Source organism: Hyla sarda, chromosome 4 (genome assembly GCF_029499605.1).
Source record: "Hyla sarda isolate aHylSar1 chromosome 4, aHylSar1.hap1, whole genome shotgun sequence".
In the NCBI taxonomy this organism is placed as follows: Eukaryota; Metazoa; Chordata; class Amphibia; order Anura; family Hylidae; genus Hyla; species Hyla sarda.
The window spans coordinates 29,117,524-29,145,052 of record NC_079192.1 but is presented as its reverse complement, the minus strand read 5'-3'; the positions used below and the strand labels follow the sequence as shown (position 1 = coordinate 29,145,052).

Here is a 27,529-nt window from a genome sequence, read left to right as displayed (position 1 = left end):
CTCTTGAGTAAGCACATACCTCATATGTCTATTTTAAGTGTTCGGCGGGCGCAGTAGAGGGCTCAGAAGGGAAGGAGCGACAATGGGATTTTGGAGAGTGAGTTTTTCTGAAATGGTTTTTGTGGGGCATGTCGCATTTAGGAAGCCCCTATGGTGCCAGAACAGCAAAAAAAAAAAACACATGGCATACTATTTTGGAAACTACACCCCTCAAGGCACGTAACAAGGGGTCCAGTGAGCCTTAGCACCCCACAGGTGTTTGACGACTTTTTGTTAAAGTTGGATGTGTAAATGATTTATTTATTTTTTTCCATTAAAATGCTAGTTTTCCCCAAAATTTTTAATTTTTACAAGGGATAATAGGACAAAATGCCCCCCCAAAATTTGTAACCCCATCTCTTCTGAGTATGGAAATACCCCAAGTGTGGACGTCAAGTGCTCTGCTTGTGCACTACAATGCTCAGAAGAGGAGGAGCGCCATTAAGCTTTTGAAGACAGAATTTGGTTGGAATAGAAGTCGGGAGCCATGTGCCAGCAATCCTCACCGTGGTGCCAGAACAGTGGACCCCCCCCCCCACGTGACCCCATTTTGGAAACTACACCCCTCACAGAATTTAATAAGGGGTGCAGTGAGTATTTACACCCCACTGGCGTTTGACAGATCTTTGGAACAGTGGGCTGAGCAAATGAAAAATTACATTTTTCATTTTCACGGACCACTGTTCCAAAAATCTGTCAGACACCTGTGGGGCGTAAATGCTCACTGCACCCCCTATTACATTACGTGATGGGTGTAGTTTCCAAAATGGGGTCCATTGTTCTGGCTCTATGGGGGCTTTGTAAACACACGTAGCCTTCAATTCGGGACAAATGTTATCTTCAAAATCCCAATGGCGCTCCTTCTCTTCTGAGCATTATAGTTCGCCAGCATAGCACTTTACATCCACGTATGGGGTATGTTCTTACTCAGAAGAAATGGGGTTACAAATTTGGGGGGCTTTTATCCTATTTTTTCTTGTGAAAATGAAAAATTTTGGGTAACACCAGCATTTTTCAGAATTTTTTTTATTTTTTCATTTTTCCATCCAACTTTAATGAAAATTCGTCAAACACCTGTGGGATGTTAAGGCTCACTATACCCCTTGTTACTTTCCGTGAGGGGTGTAGTTTCCAAAATGGGGTCACGTGTGTATTTCTTTTTTTTGCGTTTGTCAGAACCGCTGTAAAATCAGCCACCCCTGTTCAAATCACCAATTTAGGATTCAAATGAACATGGTGCGCTCTCACTCCTGAGCCTTGTTGTGTGCCCACAGAGCATTTTATGCCCACATATGGGGTATTTCCGTACTCAGGAGAAATTGCGTTACAAATTTTGGGGGTCTTTTTTTCCTTTTCACACTTGTGAAAATAAAAAGTAAAGGACAACACCAGCATGTTAGTGTAACATTTTTTATTTTTTTACACTAACAGGCTGGTGTAGCCCCCAACTTTTCCTTTTCATAAGGAGTAAATGGAGAAAAAGCCCCCCAAAATTTGTAGTGTAATTTCTCCCGAGTACGGAGATACCCCATATGTGGCCCTAAACTGTTTCCTTGAAATACGACAGGGCTCTGAAGTGAGAGCGCCATGCGCATTTGAGGACTAAATTAGGGATTGCATAGGGGTGGACATAGGGGTATTCTACGCCAGTGATTCCCAAACAGGGTGTCTCCAGCTGTTGCTAAACTCCCAGCATGCCTGGACAGTCAGTGGCTGTCCGGAAATGCTGGGAGTTGTTGTTTTGCAACAGCTGGAGGCTCCGTTTTGGAAACACTGCTGTACAATATGTTTTTCATTTTTATTGGGGGGACAGTGTAAGGGGGTGTATATGTTGTTTTACCCTTTATTATGTGTTAGTGTAGTGTTTTTAGGGTACATTCACACGGGCGCAGGTTTACAGTGAGCTTCCCGCTAGAAATTTGCACTGCGGCGAAAATTTGCTGCAGCTCATACTTGAAGCAGGAAACTTACTGTAAACCTGTACGTTCACATGGGGGGGGGGGGCAAACCTCCAGCTGTTTCAAAACTACAACTCCCAGCATGTACTGACAGACCGTGCATGCTGGGAGTTGTAGTTTTGCAACAGCTGGAGGCACACTGGTTGGAAAACCTTCAGTTAGGTTCTGTTACCTAACTCAGTATTTTCCAACCAGTGTGCCTCCAGCTGTTGCAAAACTACAACTCCCAGCATGTACTGATCGCCGAAGGGCATGCTGGGAGATCTAGTTATGCAACAGCTAGAGGTACGCAACTACAACTCCCAGCATGCCGAGACAGCTGTTTCGGCATGTTGGGATTTGCAGTTTTGCAACATCTGGAGGGCTACAGATAGAGACCACTGCACTGTGATCTCCAAACTGTGGACCTCCAGATGTTGCAAAACTACAAATCCCAGTATGCACAGACAGCAAACTGCTGTGTGGGCATGCTAGGAGTTGTAGTTTTGCAAGATATAGAGTGCTACAGTATAGAGATCACTGGTCTCTAAACTGTAGACCTCCAGCTGTTGCAAAACTGCAAATCCCAGCATGCCCAGCAGCTGTCTGGGCATGCTGGGAGTTGTAGTTTTGCAACATCTGGAGCGCTACAGTCTCAAACTGTAGCCCTCTAGATGTTGCTAGGCAACTTACCGGCTTCCGTCGGATCCAAGGAGCCGTCCTGTTCTGTCGCACGACATCGCCACCCGCGCCGATCACCGCAGCCGATCCAGTCCCGCAGCCTTCGGCGTTCGGTCCCCTTCGGTTCCCCGTTCTGCGCCGCCTATTGTGGGTGGGCAGAACGGGGAAAACGAAAGTAAACCCCCCCCGATCTGCTATTGGTGGTCGCGTCTAGGAGGATCGTGGGTGTCTTAGACAACCGCGATCCCCCTTATATTCCGGGTCACCATAGCCCCGTATGACCCAGAATCAACGCAAATCGCAAGTGTGAATTCACTTGCGATTTGCGCCAATCGCTGACATGGTTGGGGTCTGATGACCCCCCTGGGCATTTGCACGGGGTGCCTGCTGATCTATATCAGCAGTCACCCCAGTCCGGTCCCCGCACGGCGGGGACCGAAATTCCCACGGGCGTACAGGTACGCCCTGGGTCCTTACGACCCAAATACAGAAGGCGTATCCATACGCCCTAGGTCCTGTACGGGTTAACACTCCGCACTATGGCAAATGCTTGGCGTTTGCTTTAAAGATAATAGCAGGGGGTACCTGGAATAGCTGCTTTGAACAATGGCAAGTCCAGGTCCCTCCTGAAATTAGTGCACATTTTGTCACTTTTTCATACATTAATTTCGTAATAGCAGCCAAATCATAATATTGTAAGAATAAATAAGACAAACTGATTCTGAATCACATCCTGTATTATACTCCAGAGCTGTACTCACTATTCTGCTGGTGAGGTCACTGTGTACATACATTACATTACTTATCCTGTACTGATCCTGAGTTATATCCTATATTATACTACAGAGCTGTACTCACTATTCTGCTGGTGAGGTCACTGTGTACATACATTACATTACTTATCCTGTACTGATCCTGAGTTATATCCTGTATTATACTCCAGAGCTGTACTCACTATTCTGCTGGTGAGATCACTGTGTACATACATTACATTACTTATCCTGTACTGATCCTGAGCTATATCCTGTATTATACTCCAGAGCTGTACTCACTATTCTGCCGGTGAGGTCACTGTGTACATACATTACATTACTTATCCTGTACTGATCCTGAGTTATATCCTGTATTATACTCCAGAACTGTACTCACTATTCTGCTGGTGAGGTCACTGTGTACATACATTACATTACTTATCCTGTACTGATCCTGAGTTATATCGTGTATTATACTCCAGAGCTGCACTCACTATTCTGCTGGTGAGGTCACTGTGTACATACATTACATTACTTATCCTGTACTGATCCTGAGTTATATCCTGTATTATACTCCAGAGCTGTACTCACTATTCTGCTGGTGGGGTCACTGTGTATATACATTACATTACTTATCCTGTACTGATCCTGAGTTATATCCTATATTATACTCCAGAGCTGTACTCACTATTCTGCTGGAGAGGTCACTGTGTACATACATTACATTACCGTATTTATCGGGGTATACCACGCACCGGCCTATAACACGCACCCTCATTTTACCAAGGATATTTGGGTAAAAAAAGTTTTTTACCGAAATATCCATGGTAAAATGAGGGTGCGTGTGTGCGCGTGTATACCCCCAGGAAAGGCAGGGGGAGAGAGGCCGTCGCTTACCGCTTCTCTCCCCCTGCCTTTCCTGGGGTCTAGAGCCTTGCTGCCGGCCCTTCTCTCCCCCTGGCTATCGGCGCCGCTGCCCGTTCTGTCCCCCTGACTATCGGTACTGGCGCCTCACTGCCGGCGCCGATAGCCAGGGGGAGAGAAGCGGCGCCGACAGCCAGGGGGAGAGAAGGGGCAGCGGCACCCATTGCCGGCGCCGCTGCCCCGTTGCCTCCCCCCATCCCCGGTGGCATAATTACCTGAGTCGGGTCCGCGCTGCTGCAGGCCTCCGGCGTGCGTCCCCTGCGTTGTTGCTATGCACGGCGCGGCTCACTGACGTCATGCGCCGCGCCGTGCAGCGCATAGCAACGACGAAGGGGACGCACGCCGGAGGCCTGGAGCAGCGCGGACCCGACTCAGGTAATTATGCCACCGGGGATGGGGGGAGGCAACGGGGCAGCGGCGCCGGCAATGGGTGCCGCTGCCCCTTCTCTCCCCCTGGCTATCGGCACCGGGAATGGGGCGCCGGTACCGATAGTCAGGGGGACAGAACGGGCAGCGGCGCCGATAGCCAGGGGGTGAGAAGGGCCGGCAGCAGGGCTCTAGACCCCAGGGAAGGCAGGGGGAGAGAAGCGGGCAGCGACGGCCTCTCTCCCCCTGCCTTTCCTGGGGCGGTATCGGCGTATAACACGCACATAGACTTTAGGCTAAAAATTTTAGCCTAAAAAGTGCGTGTTCTACGCCGATAAATACGGTACTTATCCTGTACTTATCCTGAGTTATATCCTGTATTATACTCCAGAGCTGTACTCACTATTCTGCTGGGGAGGTCACTGTGTACATACATTACATTACTTATCCTGTACTGATCCTAAGTTATATCTTGAATTATACTCCAGAGCTGTACTCCCAGTATATATATGTATACTGGGCATTGATCTCCATTAATGTTTACAGACCATGGAGAACCACATCAGTGACCACCTGACCCCACCCTGGCACAGACAGGAGATATCAGCGGTCATCACATTATCCCCAAGTCTACCAGTGATTACTGCACCAGCTCGGGATACCGGGGGGTGAGTATGAACATTCAAATAGGAACTTATGCCTCCAGCTGTTGCAAGACTACAATTCCCAGCATGCCCGGACAGCCAACGGCTGTCCGGACATGCTGGGAGTTGTAGTTTTGCAGCAGCTGGAGACACCCTGGTTAAGAAACACCGGTCTGTGTAGACAGACCCTCCCAATTGGGGTGATGGGTGAAGGCTCCAGGGTTTTAGACTCTTATCTCTTGTGTTATTGTGACCTCTGTGGGAGGGGGGGTGGGGGGGAGAGCTAAAGTCTATTCCAATAACATGATAAATGTGGATATATTGGCTGCAGGACCCTGAAGTGTATAGTGGATAAATCAGTAATATATGTGTGACAACCCGGCAAAAAAAGTCTTCCCTTATTATCTCTACAGTGTGCGGCACTGGAGAAAACTAGCATGCAATTCCCCCCAAATAGAGACGTGTACATTCATTATTATGACTATAATGTCCTATTTATTTACAGACCCCAGCAAAGAAGAAGAGAAGATGCCACCTCTACTGTACAAGGTCTCATCGTGGAGCTGTCAAATATCAAGTGAGTGAGTGCACAGTACTTATATAACAAGAGTTGTTCCTGCCACAATAGATAGATATAAACACAATTGCTGTAGCAATGGTTCCGGCGTGTTGGACGTATGAGAAAATAATTACTATAATACTGTCCCTATCTACTAGAATAGAACTGCTATAATACTGCCTCCTATCTACAAGAATATAACTACTATAATACTGCTCCTATATACAAGAATATACTTACTATAATACTGCTCCTATACACAAGAATATAACTACTATAATACTGCCTCCTATATACAAGAATATGACTACTATAATACTGCTCCTATATACAAGAATATACTTACTATAATACTGCCTCCTATATACAAGAATATAACTACTATAATACTGCCTCCTATATACAAGAATATAACTAATATAATACTGCTCCTATATACAAGAATATAACTACTATAATACTGCCTCCTATAAGAATATAACTACTATAATACTGCTCCTATATACAAGAATATAACTACTATAATACTGCTCCCATATACAAGAATATAACTACTATAATACTGCTCCTATATACAAGAATATAACTACTATAATACTGCTCCTATATACAAGAATATAACTACTATAATACTCCCTCCTATATACAAGAATATAACTACTATAATACTGCTCCTATATACAAGAATATAACTACTATAATACTGCCTCCTATATACAAGAATATAACTAATATAATACTGCTCCTATATACAAGAATATAACTACTATAATACTGCTCCTATATAAAAGAATATAACTACTATAATACTGCTCCTATATACAAGAATATAACTACTATAATACTGCTCCTATATACAATAATATAACTACTATAATACTGCCTCCTAGCTGAGAGGTTGTGTCTGTGTAGCTCTCCTGATGTCTGGAGAAAGCCCAGGGAGGGGCCACCCTGGGCGGGGAAGCTCCCCAAGCAAGGCCCAGGCTTCAAGGCCTATTCTGGGAATTAATCCCCAGACACCTCAAACCCTGAATGAACATCCAAAAGTTGATTTGGAAGATGGAAATGTCCAGAATGTCAGAAGTCTCAGTGCAGCAAGAAGCACAGATGAGAAGAAAGTTGTGGAAGTGAAGAAAGACACTTCATCAAGTAAGGTAATGGCTGCAGGTGCAATCCACCCCTCCTGCAGTCAGACAGAGGAGAACATCCCTGGAGAAGCAGACCATGCAGGAGAATCTGCAGCAGCCTGTCCTGATACGTTCTGACCGCACACGATACGGGAGCGGGAGCAGCGCAAAAGTTACAAGCACGCCAGATAAGACCAGAGGGAGTACAGCAGGAAGGCTTCAGGGGGCCACAAGTGCGGTCACTGGAAAAAAACAGGGGCCCAGTCCCCAGTCTGGCGATTGTGACCCTGCAGCAGTGACCACAGCACCGAGTCAGATGCCCCCTCAGAAGCAGAGTCCTGTGAGTACCCCACCAGCGCGGCCCCCCAATACTCAGCGGGCACCTGAACTGTGTTTGGCCGAGCAGATCCCAGGTAAAGAGACTTGAGACTTTAAAAAAGACAAAGTTACAGCTGCAGAAACAGATAGACTTTATATACAAGCTAAAGGCAGCAAACCCCAATAACCAGGCTGTACATGACAAGAAGCTGAGCTCCCTCGCTGTGCAGCTCGCTGACACTGTGCAGGACATGGAGGACGTATTGGAGCGGATGGGACCAGTCGCTGAGACCTTCAGAAACCAGCAGCGATTTGAGGGATATAAGGAAAGACCAGCGCCAAAGTCATCTACATCTACTGCTGCACCCAAGTCTTCAGCTTCACCAGGGGACACCCAGCAGTCCTGTGCAAGACAAGAGGACATCCAGCAGTCCTGTACAAAACCACTCCTCAGACCAGCCAGCTTCCCTTTTGAGAAAGGAAATTTGTACAGGCAAGCGGGAGAAAGTGTCCAGCAACATCAGAGACCTGCAGAGACTCCTCCAGAGGTACCACAAGTCCCAGCAGTCAGCACGGTGAAGCAGGACTATGGACACATACCTGAAGGTAACTCTGTAACAGTAGTGCAGTCACCACAAGCCCCTGGGGGCAGTAGAGAGCAACAGGACTGTGGACTCTTACCTGAAGGCAGCAGTGCAGCAGAGAGTTCACAGGACATGGCTCTGCAGGGCTTGCTGGGCTCTGTAGTGCAAGATCATTCTGCCAGTGACTGCAATGATATGAATGTATGTGATATTACTGATAATGTGTCTGCAGAGGGGGGCGCTTCACAGTCTGTGTGGGATCTGGGGTCATCTCTGGGGTCAGGTCCACCATTAGTTCAGCCTTCAGAGGCTTGTGACCCCCAGAGTATAGAGGTTGATGGTGGGGAGGGGGCTGTACAGTCTGATGCACAACACTTCCCCCCTTTAGTCACACAAGTGTCAGACCCCCCTAGTACGGCTGGTCAGCAGCCACCACAGCGCCCCCAAGTACAGCAGGAGGGTAGAAGTAGTGGCGCCTCCTCTGGTAATGCCTGGAGTCGTGGGTCACCATTTATGTCCAATGTAAACTATACGGGTCAGGCTTTCAGGAGGAGGAACGTGGTCAGGTTCAGACATAGAGGGGCCAAGGAGGAGCTGCCTGACAGGAGGTTTGTGGTCCGTGAACTTCTGTGCCACCAAATGGGCTTCCTGCCATCTAACATCCTGGCAGTGATAAACCTTCCTGACAGGCAGGGCTATGACGTCAGCTTCAAACTCATGTCTGACCTGGACCGCTTCTGGGCCCATGTCACCCGGGTGAGAGATGCTGATGGCTGGAATAAGTTCAGCTTTGTCCCCATCTCCAGACCAGACACAGCGAATGTCACCATTATATTCTGGAACGAGTCTGTCCCCCCCCAGGATATTGTTGTATGGTTAAAAAGACACTGTGACCTAATGTCAGACCTGACTAAGACCAGGGATGAGGACGGCATATGGACGGGCGGGTGGAAGGTCCTGGTAAAGTTACGGCAGATTAATAACATTACCCAACATCTGCCCAATTCATTCTTCATTGGCCGGGAGAAAGGGGTTTGCTTCTATGCAGGTCAGCCCAGAAAATGCTTCAAGTGTGGGAAGACCGGTCATATCGCGAGTGTGTGCACCCTGGTAAAATGTAATTTATGTGGGGAGATCGGCCATGTCAGCGCCACCTGCAAGAATATCCGCTGCAACCTCTGTGGTAAGACCGGTCACTCCCACAGGGACTGTCCTGACGCCTGGCATAACATCTGTAAGGACTTCCCTGATGAGGACCTGCTGGAGGGGGCAGAGGACCTGGAGGAGGAGACGTTGGTGTCAGGGTCAGCAGTGACACAGCCCGAGCCTCAGCATAACACTAGGGGTGACAATATGGGTGACACTGTAGGTGACACTAGGGGTGACAATATGGGTGACAATATTGGTGACACAGTGCCCGACCAGTCCCAGCCAGGAGCCACTGAGGGGAACAGGGAGGTCACTGAGCAGGTTGTGGCCATGTCTTCTTCTGCCCCAGCATCAATAAATCTGCAGAAGAGACGGAAAAAAGACAAAACCAGCCGTAAGCCTGAGGAGGGATGGACCACTGTCCAAAAACCCTCCAAAAAGAAAGTAGACCCCGGGTCAGGTGTAATGACCATCACAAATAGGTACAGTGTCCTATCAGAGTCAGACGCTGAGGAAGAGATGGAGAGGGAGCTAAAGAGAGTGATAGATGAATTTAATGAGGACCAAGAGGGTGATCCCCCCCCCACAAAAAGGAGACCCCCACGGGATAAACGTCTGTCCGAATCGGACATGGAAACAGGTGGTCAGCAGGAGGGCTCGGACTCAGATCTGTGATGATGGGGGTGACATCTCTGCTTTTTCTGCTTTCCTTTGTTATGATGGCCGACTTTACCCTTAAAGTGTTCTCCAGTAATGTGAACAGTGTCAGAGTGAGGAGGACCAGACACGTGGTTTATGACCATCTAAAGTCTATTGATGCTGACATCTTCTTCTTACAGGAGACACGTTTAAATACTCAAGGACTGTTACGTGAAGCAGAGCGGGAATGGCGGTCTGGTCCATCCTTTTGGTCACTGGCTGTGGAACCAAGTGCCGGGGTCTCTATCCTGTTTACCACCAATGATGTAACTATACATAGGCTGACAGAGGTATTGATGGGAAGGTGCCTAATGCTAGAAGTTACTATTCGGGGTAGAAGGCTCCGACTTATTAATATCTATGGTTCACAGACAGTGACTGAAAGGGTTAACCTTTATAATGAAGTGAAGCCATATCTCTTCACGTCTGTCCCCGTCATCTTGGCTGGAGATTTTAATGCCTCCAGAACAACTAGTGACAGATCCTCTAATAGACCTCTAACCCGAGACTCCAAGGTCTTAAACCAAATCATTCTACAGGCCGGGTTGTCAGATGTGTGTGTGCAGGGTGGTCGGAAGGCAAAGTTTACCTATTTTTGTGGTGGAAGAAGCAGTAGGATAGATTTGGCTCTGGTTAGTTCTACAGAGACGATTGGTGAGAAAGATGAGAAGATCGTCCCATATTCTGACCATCTGGCCTTATATTTCTGTTTGGGTGTCACACGGTGTCCTGAGACAGGTAGAGGGTTTTGGAGACTGTCTAGTCTGTTAGAGGATCCTTCGGTGCAGAGACAGGTTCACTCTCTTATACAGGGTCAGCTAGAGAGGGTGGACTTCTATGATGATATGGCCGCCTGGTGGGAGGATGTCAAGGATGAGATCAGAACCCTCTTAAAGAGACTGTCAGTTATAAAGGGGAAGAGTAAGTATGGCCAGTATCTCAAGCTGCGCAAAGAATTGAAGTCACTATATTCGGCGGGTGGGGACCAACAAAGGATAGACCGGCTGAAATCTGAGATAAGGCAGTATCAGTACAGCAGGTATACCTCCCTGGTTCTTGAACGGGATTATGGGTCCTTAGGGTCTCCTGATCCCTTTGAGAATTGCCGGGAGCGGGTGGCAAATAAATCTGTCACCGGTCTCACTGACTCCCAGGGTGTTTTGCAGGAATCTCAGGAGGGTATCCTGGGGGTCGTGAGATCGTACTATGCTGACTTGTTTCAGAGGAAGGTTTTGGATAGAGACAAGATGACCCAATTCTTGGAGACAACTCCGCTCCCTGATACTAATGATTTGGACTTTTCTCCTTTGACAGCAGAATTGACGGTGGCGGAGGTCAAAGAGGCCATTGATAAGTTACATGTGAAGAAGGCACCAGGTCCAGATGGGATAACAGCAGAATTCTATAAGACATTCAGAGACCTCTTGGCCCCAATCCTCGTGGATGTTTACACAAATTGTCTAGAAAGTCACCTGATGCCTCCATCCATGAGAGTGTCCTTGCTGATTCTGCTGTCTAAAGGTAAAGAGCCGAGTGACATCAAGAACTGGAGGCCAATTGCCCTCTTGAATGTCGACAGGAAGATTCTGGCAAAGATCCTGTTTTCTAGGTTAGTTTGTCTGTCCCCGGCACTGTTGGCAGGCTGTCAGTATGGCACAGTAAAAGGGCGGAACATCTCTGGGGCAGTGATCTCCATAAGGGAGATGTTTGAGAGATGTAAAGCCCTGAGGTGTGGGAGATATGTTGTGAGTCTTGACCAGGCTAAAGCCTTTGACAGAGTAGATCATGAGTATCTATGGGCCACTTTGTCAAAGTACGGTATTCCGGGACAATTCATCGATTGGCTGAAGACTTTGTATTGTGAGGCTGAGAGCTTTCCTCTAATCAATGGTTGGCAGGGTGACACGTTCAGGGTTGAGGCGGGGGTGAGACAAGGTTGCCCACTGAGCCCGCTGCTGTATGTATTCGCCTTAGACCCGTTTCTGAGGTCACTGCAGGAGTGTGGTTTTCAGGGGGTGCCGGTCCCCCACTGCCTGCCCCTGAGTGTTGTTGCCTATGCGGATGATGTGACTGTAGTGATATCTGAGCCTCGTGAGGTGGAGATGTTGTCTGCGGCCATCAGAAGTTACTCGGAGGCCTCAGGGTCTCTGGTCAACCTTGAGAAGAGTCAAGCTCTCTGGGTATCAGATACTGATCCAGATTTTGATCTGCCCCAATTTGTGAGAGCCTCCTCCTATATTAAAATCCTAGGGGTCGTCGGGAGGGACGATAATGCCAAACTAAATTGGGAAGAGAAGTTGGAAGCCGGAAATGCAAAGGTTCAGCGATGGAAGAACTGGAGGCTGACCTATAGAGAAAGGGTTACAATGTTGAAGACTTACCTGGTCCCCGTCTTCTTGTATGTCTCTGTTGTTTTTCCTTTGCCAGAATCTTTCTCCGCTCGGCTCTTTAGCCTGTTCTTCCAAATGTTCTGGGGGAACAGGTTGAATCTGATAAAAAGAGGGGTCACCTACCTACAGAGGAGAGAGGGTGGGTTGGATATGCTGAATCCAAGGGTGTTCTTTGACTCCATGTTTCTAAAAGTAAATTTTGGTTGCCTGGACTCAAACAACAGCTCCCTGTGGGCGAATAGTATCAGGGACTGGATATTGCCTTTTGCAGAGTCTTGGTTGCGAGGCGGCAGTCTCAAGAGGGGGAGATGGACGCGTGACTACCTCCCCCCGTACCTGGAATACGGGCTCAGATGTCTGAAGAGATGGCGCATTGAGAAGTCTTATATAGAGAGTAAGCCAAGGAAGGACCTATATGTGAGGATCTGTAGGGCTTTCTTCTGTTCTCCGCTTGCCTTGAGGGATTGTGTGACCAGCACTTTACAAGAAAGTCTTAGGTTCCTCAATGGGAAACGACTTCCCGCAAAGTTATTTGACATAGCTTGGCTATCACTCCATGGGAGGCTCTTTGTCAGGGGTAATCTAAAATATCTAAGTGTCTCAGATAGGAACTGTCCTCTGGGTTGTCAGCAGGAGGAGACTATGGAGCATTTCATATCTGACTGCAGGGGCGGGAGGAGGATATGGGAAGAAGTGTCCAGTAAGCTGAACATCCCATTACTGCAGAACCTGACGTATCCTGACATCGTATATGCTGTACCATCCAGTAACAGGATTGTAGACAGAGGGACAATGTACCTAATAATTACTATCACTAAATATTACCATTGGCACATGAGAACCCGAGTGTCCATACACAACGAGCCATTCCATCACAACACAGCAGTAAGACAGATAATGTCCGAGCTCCAGTGGGTAAAGTCATTAGAGATACGGAGGAACCAAAATAATGGGAAATTATGGAGAAATGTTTCTTTGGTTTAACACAGATGATGTCATGTTATTTTATTTTTTTTGTGTTTTTCCTTTTCCAGCAAATGTGGACTTTCTAAGTTTAATATTACTCTGTACATACTCTAGTTGAGTAGTCATTGTGTGTACAATGCTTGTTATTTTTGTTTTGCATTGTAAGAATTTATGTTAATTGTATTTTGTTTGTTTTCACAATAAAAATTGCCTCCTATATACAAGAATATAACTACTATAATACTGCTCCTATATACAAGAATATAACTACTATAATACTGCTCCTATATACAAGACTATAACTACTATAATACTGCTCCTATATATATATATAAGAATATAACTACTATAATACTGCTCCTATATATATAAGAATATAACTACTATAATACTGCCCCTATATACAAGAATATAACTACTATAATACTGTCTCCTATATACAAGAATATAACTACTATAATACTGCTCCTATATACAAGAATATAACTACTATAATACTGCTCCTATATACAAGAATATAACTACTATAATACTGCTCCTCTATACAAGAATATAACTACTATAATATTGCTCATATATACAAGAATATAACTAATATAATACTGCCTCCTATATACAAGAATATAACTACTATAATACTGCTCCTATATACAAGAATATAACTTCTATAATACTGCTCCTATATACAAGAATATAACTACTATAATACTGCTCCTATATACAAGAATATAACTACTATAATACTGCTCCTATATACAAGAATATAACTACTATAATACTGCTCCCATATACAAGAATATAACTACTATAATACTGCTCCTATATACAAGAATATAACTACTATAATACTGCTCCTATATACAAGAATATAACTACTATAATACTGCTCCTATATACAAGAATATAACTACTATAATACTGCTCCCATATACAAGAATATAACTACTATAATACTGCTCCCATATACAAAAAATATAACTACTATAATACTGCTCCTATATACAAGAATATAACTACTATAATACTGCTCCTATATACAAGAATATAATTACTATAATACTGCTCCTATATACAAGAATATAACTACTATAATACTGCTCCTATATACAAGAATATATCTACTATAATACTGCTCCTATATACAAGAATATAACTACTAAAATACTGCTCCTATATACAAGAATATAACTACTATAATACTGCTCCTATATACAAAAATAGAACTACTATAATACTGCCTCCTATGTAGAAGAATATAATGAATATATATATAGGGGCAGTACACATCTTCTTCCAATAATAGTACATGTATAACTATTGGCTCCTCTCTTTTGTAGTCGTCTCATTATGGGCACCTATCGGGAACTCAGACAGAAGAGAATACGACACACCGTGGGAAGAGGGTCCGGTAGGAGGCGTCGTGACATGTGACACCGGGGGAAGAGGGTCCGGGAGGAGGCGTTGTGACATGTGACATCGGAATGATGTTGTACCTTTTTATTATTGTATCTTTTTGTTTACCGTCCTCTCCACTTTTGACATACCGTATATCTGAGACTAGAGGCTCGTCATCCCTCCTGCCTTTGTACAGGGAACCTTGATACAATCTGCATTGTGGCTTTTTATGTAATCGTTTGTATTGTTACATTTTATTTGGAACGGAAATAGACAGCTCCCCAACTACCGCAGACGCACCTGTGCACGGGCTGGCGGTTGGCGCAACCCGCTGTATACAGCAGTGCAAAGATAGGATTGTCCGGTACCAGATGTCCAGCTTTATTGTGGCATAAAATCACAAACACAGAGCGTAGTAGCCTACGCGTTTCGGGTATTATTACCCTTACTCATGGCAGATACACCAGGTACTTGGAATTACAATTTATGTCATCTTTAAAGGGGTACTCCGCTGCTCAGGGATTGGAACAAACTGTTCTGAATGCTGAAGTCGGCGCTGGGAGCTCGTGACCTCATAGCCCCACCCCCCCTCATGATTTCACGCCCCGCCCCCTCAATGCAAGTCTATGGGAGGGGGTGTTACGCTATCACACCCCCTCCCATAGACTTGCATTGAGGGGGCGGGGCGTGATGTCATGAGGGGGCAGGGCTAAGGCGTCACGAGCTCCCGGCTCCAGCGTTCGGAACAGTTTGCCTATTTTCTTCAATCTGCTATGCAACAGTCCCGACTCCATCTCATAAGCTATATCCCGGGAACAATTGCAGCGTAATCTGCACCACTCGCCATATTGGAAATTCTCCACCACATGATGAGGGTGACAAGAGGACGCCGGCAAAATAGTGTTCCCCGCTACATCCTTGCAATATGGAGATGAGACGGTGCGGTCGCTCTCAGATGAAAGCCTGTGTGACTCCGTTTATTTTTTTTGTATTTTATGCCTTTTGTATTTTCTGCCATGAGTAAGGGTAGCAATACCCGAAAGGCGTAGGCTACTACGCTCTGTGTTTGTGATTTTATGCCACAATAAAGCTAAGAAGCATTGGACATCTGGTGCCGGACATTACTATCTTGCATTACGTTATTTTTTATTTATTATAAAATGTTAGAACTATAAAAGGAGGCGGTAGTTTATTTATTTCTCATCTTCTCTCCCAAGTCTGTGCCACGTAATTGAAACAGACCTACAATGTAAGTCTATGGGTTTCCACTACAATGTAAGTCTATGGGTTTCCACTACAATGTAAGTCTATGGGTTTCCACTACAATGTAAGTCTATGGGTTTCCACTGCAATGTAAGTCTATGGGTTTCCACTACAATGTAAGTCTATGGGTTTCCATTACAATGTAAATCTATGGATTTCCACTACAATGTAAGTCTATGGGTTACCACTATATAATTCTATGAGTCTCCACTATATAATTCTATGGGTTTCTACTACAATGTAAGTCTATGGGTTTCCACAACAATGAAAGTCTATGGGTTTCCACTACAATCTAAGTCTGTGTTTCCACTACAATGTAAGTCTATGGGTTTCCACTACAATGTAAGTCTATGGGTTTCCACCACAATGTAAGTCTATGGGTTTCCACTACAATGTAAGTCTATGGGTTTCCACTACAATGTAAGTCTATGGGTTTCCACTACAATGTAAGTCTATGGGTTTCCACTGCAATGTAAGTCTATGGGTTTCCACTGCAATGTAAGTCTGTGGGTTTCCACAACAATGTAAGTCTGTGGGTTTCCACTACAATGTAAGTCTATGGGTTTCCACCACAATGTAAGTCTATGGGTTTCCACCACAATGTAAGTCTGTTTCCACAACAATGAAAGTCTATGGGTTTCCACTACAATGTAAGTCTGTGCTTCCACTACAATGTAAGTCTATGGGTTTCCACTGCAATGTAAGTCTGTGGGTTTCCACTACAATGTAAGTCTGTGTTTCCACAACAATGTAAGTCTATGGGTTTCCACTACAATGTAAGTCTATGGGTTTCCACTACAATGTAAGTCTGTGTTTCCACAACAATGAAAGTCTATGGGTTTCCACTACAATGTAAGTCTATGGGTTTCCACCACAATGTAAGTCTATGGGTTTCCACCACAATGTAAGTCTGTTTCCACAACAATGAAAGTCTATGGGTTTCCACTACAATGTAAGTCTGTGCTTCCACTACAATGTAAGTCTATGGGTTTCCACTGCAATGTAAGTCTGTGGGTTTCCACTACAATGTAAGTCTGTGTTTCCACAACAATGTAAGTCTATGGGTTTCCACTACAATGTAAGTCTATGGGTTTCCACTACAATGTAAGTCTGTGTTTCCACAACAATGAAAGTCTATGGGTTTCCACCACAATGTAAGTCTATGGGTTTCCACCACAATGTAAGTCTGTGGGTTTCCACTACAATGAAATCTATGGGTTTTCCACTACAATGTAAGTCTGTGCTTCCACTACAATGTAGGTCTATGGCAGTGGTCTCCAACCTGTGGACCTCCAGATGTTGCAAAACTACAACTCCCAGCATGCCCGCACAGCAAACGGCTGTCTGGGCATGCTGGGAGTTGTAGTTTTGCAACATCTGGAGGTCCGAAGGTTGGAGACCACTGGTCTATGTGTTTCCACTACAATCAATGTAAGTCTATGGGTTTCCACTACAATGTAAGTCTATGGGTTTCCACTACAATGTAAGTCTATGGGTTTCCACTACAATGTAAGTCTATGGGTTTCCACTACAATGTAAGTCTATGGGTTTCCACTACAATGTAAGTCTATGGGTTTCCACTACAATATAAGTATATGTGTGTTCACTACAATGTAAGTCTATGGGTTTCCACTACAATGTAAGTCTATGGGTTTCCACTACAATGTAAGTCTATGTGTGTTCACTACAATGTAAGTCTGTGTTTCCACAACAATGTAAGTCTATGAGTTTCCATTACAATGTAAATCTATGGCTTTCCACTACAATGTAAGTCTATGGGTTACCACTATATAATTCTATGAGTCTCCACTATATAATTCTATGGGTTTCCACAACAATGAAAGTCTATGGGTTTCCACTACAATCTAAGTCTGTGTTTCCACTACAATGTAAGTCTATGGGTTTCCACTACAATGTAAGTCTATGGGTTACCACTATATAATTCTATGAGTCTCCACTATATAATTCTATGGGTTTCCACAACAATGAAAGTCTATGGGTTTCCACTACAATCTAAGTCTGTGTTTCCACTACAATGTAAGTCTATGGGTTTCCACTACAATGTAAGTCTATGGGTTTCCACTACAATGTAAGTCTATGGGTTTCCACTACAATGTAAGTCTATGGGTTTCCACTACAATGTAAGTCTATGGGTTTCCACTACAATGTAAGTCTATGGGTTTCCACTACAATGTAAGTCTATGGGTTTCCACTACAATGTAAGTCTATGGGTTTCCACTACAATGTAAGTCTATGGGTTTCCACTACAATGTAAGTCTATGGGTTTCCACTACGATGTAAGTCTATGGGTTTCCACTACGATGTAAGTCTGTGTTTCCACAACAATGTAAGTCTATGAGTTTCCATTACAATGTAAATCTATGGCTTTCCACTACAATGTAAGTCTATGGGTTTCCATTACAATGTAAATCTATGGCTTTCCACTACAATGTAAGTCTATGGGTTTCCATTACAATGTAAATCTATGGGTTTCCATTACAATGTAAATCTATGGCTTTCCACTACAATGTAAGTCTATGGGTTTCCATTACAATGTAAATCTATGGCTTTCCACTACAATGTAAGTCTATGGGTTTCCATTACAATGTAAGTCTATGGGTTTCCACTACCATGAAAGTCTATGGGTTTCCACTTTTTTCAGTTTTTTTAGTGAACACTGAACAGAAAAATGCATAAATGTCAGTTTTTGGTCATCTTGGCACATCACCAGAAAGGGGTGAACATTGGGGACCAGGGGAGCGTAGGAACAGCAGCAATGGGAGATCAGTGGGCAGGTGAGTATGTATTATTATGTGTATTTTTTCAAGACACCCTGAACCTTTTCTTCCTGGGAAATACCACACAAGTTTATGCTGGTGAAATGGAGTTTCCAATACATCCAGGCATGGATGGGGGGGGGGGGGGGGGGATTTTTTATTTACTTTATATAGTGCAGCATAGACAATTATTGGAGAATAATGTAGAGGGTCTTGTGTATGCCTGTTTACCTGTTTTATCTGATGTGGCAGGCATGAAGTTATTATCCATACTAGTTGCAGTTTCATCACAGAAATGATTTCCCAATGCTACCTACATTTTCTATGAAGCCTCTGCTTCGTAAAGAGAGACGGGGTGGAGTCTTATCACTGCAGCAGATCTTTGAATTAATCTGCTGGTGCTGGAGATCTAGCAGGTGAACTGATTAGACCAGTGTTTCCCAACCAGTGTGCCTTCAGCTGTTGCAAAATTACAACTCTCAGCATGCCCGGGCAGCTAAAATGCTTCTTAAGGGTCTATTCACACGTACAGTATTCTGCCCAGATTTGATGCGCAGGATTTCAAGCTGTGCTCAGTCATTCAGTTTATATTGAAATCTGCGGCAGAAAATCTGCGCAGAATACTGTACGTGTGAATAGACCATTAAGATGTTTTTAATAAGGTGGCAGGTTTAGGTGAGTATTCTTTTTTTTTTTTCTGCATGGCCCCCCTTTACTGTGTGTGTGTAGGGGGGGACACTATGGGAGCCCTTTTGGTGTGTTGGGCACAAAGGGGGCAATTAATGTTTGGGGACATAAGGGGCACTTACTGTGCGTGGGGGAACGAAGAGGGCCCTTTGTGTGTGTCGGGGGGGGGGGGGGGGTACAAAGGGGGCTTTTAATGTATGTGGGGGGCATTAGGGGGCAGTTAATGTGTGTGAGTATACTAAGGGGGCCCTTAATGTGTATAAGGATACTAAGGGGCAGTTAAAGGGGTACTCCAGCATTTAAAATCTTATCCTTTAGCCACAGAATAGGGCATAAGTATCTGATTGGGGAATCCAACCTCTGGAAACTCAAGAACGGGGCCCCCGAACCTCCCCACGGGGCCCCCAAACCTCCCCACTGCATGGAGCCAGGGATCTGCACCCGCACACCCTGCATTCTCTATGGGGGCGCTAGAGATACACGAGTGCTGGGGCTCCCATAAAGAATGTGTGGGGACACTGCTACATGTGACAGGGGGAGCTGAGGGCCTCGTTCTGGAGATCGGGGGGGGGGGGGGGGGGGGGGGTCTGACCTATGGAACCTGCGTATTTCAGGTTTATTTTAAAATCCTGGAATACACCTTGAAAGGGGGTTATCCAGGAACAGAAAAACAGAGCTAATTTCTTTCAAAAACAGCACCACACCTGTCCCCAGGTTATGTGTGGTATTACAACTTGGATCTATAAAAGGAGTAGTGCAGCCCCGATTTCAGACCCGAACAAAAATCGTGTGAAATCGGATGCGGATCAAATCCGATGTGTGTAATGGATCCGATTTTATATACGATTTCATACGATTTTAAGTTATAAATATCGTGTACTCGGGTCGGATGGAGAAATCGTGATGTGAACGCAGCCTTACTAAAATAAAGAAAAATATCCCCAAAGGATAGGGAATAAGTAATAGGTCTTGGGGGGTCCGAGCACTGGGACCCTCCGCGATCTCCTGAACGGGGCCCCACTAGTCTGCCAGAAGTGGCCATTCCGACCCCCGCCGGAATCTCTATGGGATACATGGAGGGGGCGTGTCGGTCGGCGCTCCATGCGGGGGTTGGCAAGCCCCCTTCCAGCAGACTGCCCGGGCCCCGTTCAGGAGATCACGGGGGTCCCAGCGCTCGGACCCCCCCCCCCCCCCCCCCCGCAATCTATAACTTATCCACCTTTGGGTAGAGGATAAGTTATTTTTAGCTGCACTACTGCCAGGGATGACTGGTAAACCACTGGATCACCAGGAAGAATGCCCAATCAGTATATCTATAGCAGTGGTCTCCAACCTGCGGACCTCCAGATGTTGCAAAACTACAACTCCCAGCATGCCCACGGGGCCCCCAAACCTCCCCACTGCATGGAGCCAGGGATCTGCACCCGCACACCCTGCATTCTCTATGGGGGCCCTAGAGATACACGAGTGCTGGGGCTCCCATAAAGAATGTGTGGGGACACTACTACATGTGACAGGGAGAGCCGAGGGCCTCGTTCTGGAGATCGGGGGGGGTCTGACCTATGGAACCTGCGGATTTCAGGTTTATTTTTAAATCCTGGAATACCTTGAAAGGGGGTTATCCAGGAACAGAAAAACAGAGCTAATTTCTTCCAAAAACAGCACCACACCTGTCCCCAGGTTATGTGTGGTACTACAACTTGGATCTATAAACGGAGTAGTGCAGCGAAAAATAACTAGAATAAAGAAAAGATCCCCAAAGGATAGGGAATAAGTAATAGATCGTTGGGGGGGTCCGAGCACTGGGACCCTCCGCGATCTCCTGAACGGGGCCCCAGCAGTCTGCCGGAAGCGGCCATTCCGACCCCCGCCGGAATCTCTATGGGAAACATGGAGGGGGCGTGTCGGTCGGCGCTCCATGCGGGGGTTGGCAAGCCCCCTTCCAGCAGACTGCCCGGGCCCCGTTCAGGAGATCGCGGGGGTCCCAGCGCTCGGACCCCCCCCCCCCCCCCACAATCTATAACTTATCCACCTTTGGGTAGAGGATAAGTTATTTTTAGCTGCACTACTGCCAGGGATGACTGGTAAACCACTGGATCACCAGGAAGAATGCCCAATCAGTATATCTATAGCAGTGGTCTCCAACCTGCGGACCTCCAGTTGGCTGTCCGGGCATGCTGGGAGTTGTAGTTTTGCAACATCTGGAGGTCCGCAGGTTGGAGACCACTGATCTATAGGATTGAATACTAAACTACTTAAAGGGGTTATCCAGGAAAAAACTTTTTTTTTATATATATATATATATATATATATATCAACTGGCTCCAGAAAGTTAAACAGATTTGTAAATTACTTCTATTAAAAAAATCTTAATCCTTTCAGTACTTATGAGCTTCTGGAGTTAAGGTTGTTCTTTTCTGTCTAAATCCTCTCTGATGACACGTGTCTCGGGAACTGCCCAGTTTAGAAGCAAATCCCCATAGCAAACCTCTTCTAAACTGGGCGGTTCCCGAGACACGTGTCATCAGAGAGGATTTAGACAGAAAAGAACAACCTTAACTTCAGAAGCTCATAAGTACTGAAAGGATTAAGATTTTTTAATAGAAGTAATTTACAAATCTGGTTTAACTTTCTGGAGCCAGTTGATATATATAAAAAAGTGTTTTCCTGGAATACCCCTTTAATGTGTGTGGGGGTATTAAGGGGGTTCTTAAAGGGGTACTCCCCTGGAAAAAAAATGTAAATCAACTGGTGCCAGAAAGTTAAACAGATTTGTAAATTACTTCTATTTAAAAATCTTAATCCTTCCAGTACTTATCAGCTGCTGTATGCTACAGAGGAAGCTCTTTTCTTTTTAAATTTCTTTTCTGTCTGACCACAGTGCTCTCTGCTGACACCTCTGTCCATTTAAAGGGGTACTCCAGTGGAAAACATTGTTTTTTTTAATCAATTGGTGACTGATAGTTAAACAGATTTGTAAATTACTTATATTAAAAATCTTTACCCTTCCAGTACTTATTAGCAGCTGTATGCTACAGAGGAAATTCTTTTCTTTTTGACTTTTTTTTGTCTTGTCCACACGGTTCTGTAGGTCCATACGGTTAAAATGATCCCCTACTTATATAGGTTTGATTTTGTCGCACTTCTGAAAAAAATCATAACTACATGCACGAAAATGTATACGTTTAAAAATGTCATCTTCTGACCCCTATAACTTTTTTATTTTTCCACGTACAGAGCGGTATGAGGGTCATTTTTTGCGCCGTGATCTGAAGTTTTTATCGATATGATTTTTGTTTTGATCTGACTTTTTGATCACTTTTTATTCATTTTTTAATGTTATAAAAAGTTACCAAAATACGCTTTTTTGGACTTTGGAATATTTTTGCGCGCACGCCATTGACCGTACGGCTTAATTAATGATATATTTTTATAGTTCGGACATTTACGCACACGGTGATACCACATATGTTTATTTTTATTTTTTTTTACACTGTTTTATTTTTCTTATGGGAAAAGGGGGGTGATTCAAACTTTTATTAGGGAAGGGGTTAAATGACCTTTATTAACACTTTTTTTTTAACTTTTTTTTTGCAGTGTTATAGCTCCCATAGGGACCTATAACACTGCACACACTGATCTCTTACACTGATCATTGTTATCCCACAGGGACCTATAACACTGCACACACTGATCTCTTATACTGATCATTGTTATCCCATAGGGACCTATAACACTGCACACACTGATCTCCTATGCTGATCACTGGCGTGTATTAACACGCCTGTGATCAGCATTATCGACGCTTGACTGCTCCTGCCTGGATCTCAGGCACGGAGCAGTCATTCGTCGATCGGACACCGAGGAGGCAGGTAAGAGCCCTCCCGGTGTCCGATCAGCTGTTCAGGACGCCGCGATTTCACCGCGGCGGTCCCGAACAGCCCGACCGAGCAGCCGGGATACTTTCAGTTTCACTTTAGAAGCGGCGGTCAGCTTTGACCGCCGCTTCTAAAGGGTTAATACCGCACATCGCCGCGATCGGCGATGTGTGGTATTAGCCGCGGGTCCCGGCCGTTGATTAGCGCCGGGACCCACGCGATATGATGCGGGATCGCGGCGCGATCCCGCTTCATATCGCGGGAGCCGGCGCAGGACGTAAATATACGTCCTGCGTCGTTAAGGGGTTAATGTGTGTCGGGGTAATGTAAACCGTGTTCAGAGCAGGATTACTGGGGGACATGTATCAAAGATTTTATCCCTGTTTTGTGTGTATTTTTTTGCGCAAAATTTTGCGCAAGCCCTTTTTTTTGTGCATTTTTTTGTGCACGTTTTGGTAGAGCATGTCCTCCAGATGTGGCCTAATCGGGGTACCTTGGAGGGACATCTATAGTACACATGGATTTATTAACTGCGTACTTTTCCTTTACACCAAAAATGTTGCCGCAAGAGCTGTTTTTTTTGCGCAGATATAAGCCATCTTGGACTTAACGTAGCGAGATGCTCTAAATCATCGATTCTATTTTCCAAAGAGGGGATTGAGAAGATTACTATATTTACCCGCAATTTATGGAGCTCATTGCGCTTGATTGATAAATTTAGCGCTTCTGCACATAATTTAGAATTCGGGAAAAGGGGTAAAATGCTTCTACCCTACACAAATAATGAAACATGTCCCCCACTGTGTATAAACACTAAGGGTATGTTCCCACTACGTAATTCCCGCAGAATTCTGTGAGCGGAATGCCACCAACGGAATTACGTGCTGTGAACATAAACATCAGTGTGAATGGGCCTTCCGCGAGACCCGTTCACACTGCCGAATTTCAGCGGCTGAAATTGTTCCGTGCAAAGAAAGAACATGTTCATTCTTTGCGCGGAAGTTCGCGATCGCTGCATAGCCGCCAATGGTGACGGCGCAGTGCCGTGCGGTCCTACCGCCGTAGTATTGAGGCGGCGGCAGCCGCTAGAATGGAGTCTCCGCTCGCGGAATTCTGCGAGCGGAGATTCCGTTCATTATCCGTAGTGTGAACGTACCCTAAAGGGGGCACTGTTTCTGCGTAGGGCACTATTACTGCAGGAAAGCCCTAAATGGGGGCACTGTAGCTATGTAGAGGCACGATTACCATGTTGATGCCACTATTATTGTGTAGGGCACTATTGAATGTGGGCACTGGGGCAGCAGCGGGCACAGCATGGTACTGGTAAGGGGGCAGCAAAATGATAATTTACTATACAGGGTTGGGCAAGGGACACAGTCCTAACCATAGACCAGTGTTTCCTAATCAGTGTGCCTCCAGCTGTTGCAAAACTACAACTCCCAGCATGCCCGGACAGCCGAAGGCTGTCCGGGCATGCTGGGAGTTTTAGTTTTGCAACAGCTGGAGGCACACTGGTTGGGAAACACTGCCCTATGGCAAGAACTAGAGATGAGCGAACTTACAGTAAATTCGATTCGTCACAAACTTCTCGGCTCGGCAGTTGATGACTTTTCCTGCATAAATTAGTTCAGCTTTCCGGTGGGCTGGAAAAGGTGGATACAGTCCTAGGAAAGAGTCTCCTAGGACTGTATCCACCTTTTCCAGCCCACCGGAAAGCTGAACTAATTTATGCAGGAAAAGTTATCAACTGCCGAGCGGAGAAGTTCGTGACGAATCAAATTTTTTGTAAGTTCGCTCATCTCTAGCAAGAACTATACAGAGGCCTAAAGCCACGGCATTACCAGTGCCAGAATGTACCGTCTTATAGTCACCACTTTACAGTTTATGTTTTAATAGTCACTAAATAACCTCTATGATTCTATTCGTGTATAACAATTAGAGATGAGCGAATTTACAGTAAATTCAATTCGTCACGAACTTCTCAGCTCAGCGGTTGCTGACTTTTCCTGCATAAATTAGTTCAGCTTTCCGGTGCTCCGGTGGGCTGGAAAAGGTGGATACAGTCCTAGGAAAGAGTCTCCTAGGAATGTATCCACCTTTTCCAGCCCACCGGAGCACCTGAAAGCTGAACTAATTTACGCAGGATAAGTAATCAACTGCCGAGCCGAGAAGTTCGTGACGAATCGAATTTACTGTAAGTTCGCTCATCTCTAGTAACAATGTAAGGGTGGGTTCACGCCACGTTGTTGCAATACAGTTCCCGTATCAGGTTTTTGATTTAAAAAAAAAAAAAACTGATTCCTTAAAACCTGACTAAACTGTATCAAAACGTGTGTACAAATTTTAACCCGTAAACGGTTTGAAAAATGATGTCCGGTTGCATCCGTTTTTTTTAAGAAAAAAAAAAAAAACGAATACGTTTTTAACTTTCCCCTCCATTATTAATAAAGTTTCTCTTGTTTGATTGCAATTCCAAGAAGAAAAAACTGCAAAGTCAAAAACCGTATGGTGAAAACTGTATTGAACCGTACGCACATACAGGTCTGTACGGTTCCCATTGACTCCCATGTTAAAAAAACGTATACGGTTTAATACGGTTTTTCACCCGGACCAATAAAAACGTGGTAGGCTACGGTTTTGGGTACCGAAAAAAAACCTGACAAAACCGTACAGGATGCAAAACTGACACCACCTGATGCATTGTTTGGCGTACGGTTTTCTATACGGTTCTGTACGGTTTTCATATTGAAAACGTATATGGGAACTATATAGCAAAAACGTGGTGTGAACCCAGCCAAACAAGAGGAATAAATAAAGCACACAACAGGCAGGAGGTCATTCATGGGAGTGGTTTTACTTCCGAAATAACGAGTAGCGGGCACTACACACACTACCCCCCCCCCCCCCCCCCCCTACATACATACACAACCTTATAAATAACTAGATATAAAAGTATTAAGAAAACTTGGATAAAACTACGATAAAAAAAATATAAAATAAAACTGCAGTAATAATAAAAGTGCACAATAAAAACTGCAACAGGCTGATGCCCGGTGCCCACTTCATGCCACCTGGTTTAAGGTGTAAGAGTCTGAAGTCCCCTGTGACGCTCACGTCCAAGTGCGTTCATGATGCCACCTACTTGGTCTTCATGCCATCTGGAGGTGGAGAGGTACAAGAAGAGTCTGAAGTCCCCTGTGGCCCTTACATCCAAGTGCCAACTACTCTACATGCCATCTGGAGGTGGAATGGTACATGAAGGTGTGTAAGAGTCTGAAGTCTCCTCTGGCCTCACATCCAAGTGTCCTCACCATGGTGCCAGGTGCCAACAGCTCTGTATGCCATCAGGGTGCCTGAAGGTGGATTGGTACAAGAAGAGTCTGTGGCCTTCACCCTGGTGCCAACATCTCTAGGGTTCCTGGAGGTGGAATGGTACAAAAAGAGTCTGAGGTGCCCTGTGGCCTCACAGCCAAGTGTCCTTTCCATGGTGCCAACCACGTGTTCTTTATGCCATCTGGGTTCCTGGAGGTACTATGGCACAATAAGGTGTAAGAGTCTGTGGTCTCCACATGGTGCCCAACTGCTCTATATACCATCTCTGGTAGGCATGATCTTCAGGGGTCAGTCACTCATCACCAGTATCCCAAGTGGTGCCAAGTGCCATCTACTTGGTCTTCTTGCCATCATGGTTCTTGGTCGTGGTGTGGTACACAGAGGTATAAGTGTCCTTAGTAAGGGGGCAGAATCTTCGGGTGTGTGCCTTGTCCCCCGTTGCCCCACACTGCGGGCAGGTATAGCTCCTCAGGATCGGGCACACCACCCTGCCAGTGTTGTTCTTCAGGCTGTGGGCATTGTACAAGCTGGGTGCCTCCCCGTTGTGTTTGCAGAAGGTGCACGGTATAAAATCAGGTTGGCAGTTTTGGGGCACCTCACCCCCGGGGCTCCTCTGCTTCCTTGCTCTTCTCATGGACCCTTGCTGGGCTGGTGGCACAGTGCCAGGATCTGGTGCCTCTTCTTGGCTGCTGGCATGTGCTGCCACCTGGCTGGGTGTCACAGCTTCTTTGAGGATGGCATTGAGGTCCAGATAGTCTTTCCACATGTTGAATGCCATGCTGTGCTCTCTTGGCTGTGCAATGGTGTCTGTGGGGGGTAGGGGGGATAAGATGTCTTTTAAATTCACCATGGGCTCCCCCCACCCTACTCTCCCCCCCCCCCCCCCCCCCCCCCTTACAGCACAATCACCCACCCACCCAGACCAGGAGGCACCTGTGAACGTTTAACCCTAGCACTGCCAGGTGTTATTCCCTATCCCATATTACTGGACAGGACATAAGTGCCAGAGATGGGCAGAGCTGATGGCAACTATAACTTTTACCTGCCGATGGCACCGCTAG

The 27,529-nt window shown here is 45.4% G+C and overlaps 2 protein-coding genes across 7 annotated transcripts in view; one reads left to right on the top strand and one right to left on the bottom strand.

Annotated features, from left to right (window-relative positions):
* The window catches only part of BRME1 (break repair meiotic recombinase recruitment factor 1), a 64,917-nt gene extending 49,993 nt beyond the window's left edge, over positions 1-14,924 (top strand). For 3 of the 6 annotated variants that reach the window (XM_056570264.1, XM_056570262.1, XM_056570263.1), the window contains exons 5-7: positions 5,246-5,367; positions 5,849-5,920; positions 14,473-14,924. In XM_056570264.1, the coding sequence (XP_056426239.1) occupies positions 5,246-5,367; positions 5,849-5,920; positions 14,473-14,566 (288 nt within the window). In that variant the 3' untranslated portion in view covers positions 14,567-14,924. Of the gene's footprint in view, positions 1-5,245; positions 5,368-5,848; positions 5,925-14,472 lie in introns of all 6 variants that reach the window. The other 3 variants (XM_056570266.1, XM_056570267.1, XM_056570265.1) reach the window with 3 other exon arrangements.
* An 11,126-nt stretch (positions 14,925-26,050) lies between these two features.
* On the bottom strand, positions 26,051-27,307 carry NANOS3 (nanos C2HC-type zinc finger 3). Its single transcript, XM_056569112.1, has one exon. It carries the CDS (start codon positions 27,244-27,246, stop codon positions 26,800-26,802), a length of 447 nt encoding a protein of 148 aa, XP_056425087.1. The 5' UTR covers positions 27,247-27,307; the 3' UTR covers positions 26,051-26,799.
* Positions 27,308-27,529: the final 222 nt, after the last annotated feature.

What these genes read in the sequence shown, in the direction of transcription:
- NANOS3 (XM_056569112.1), bottom strand. Translation starts at nt 27,246, where the DNA reads ATGGCATTCAACATGTGGAAAGACTATCTGGACCTCAATGCCATCCTC.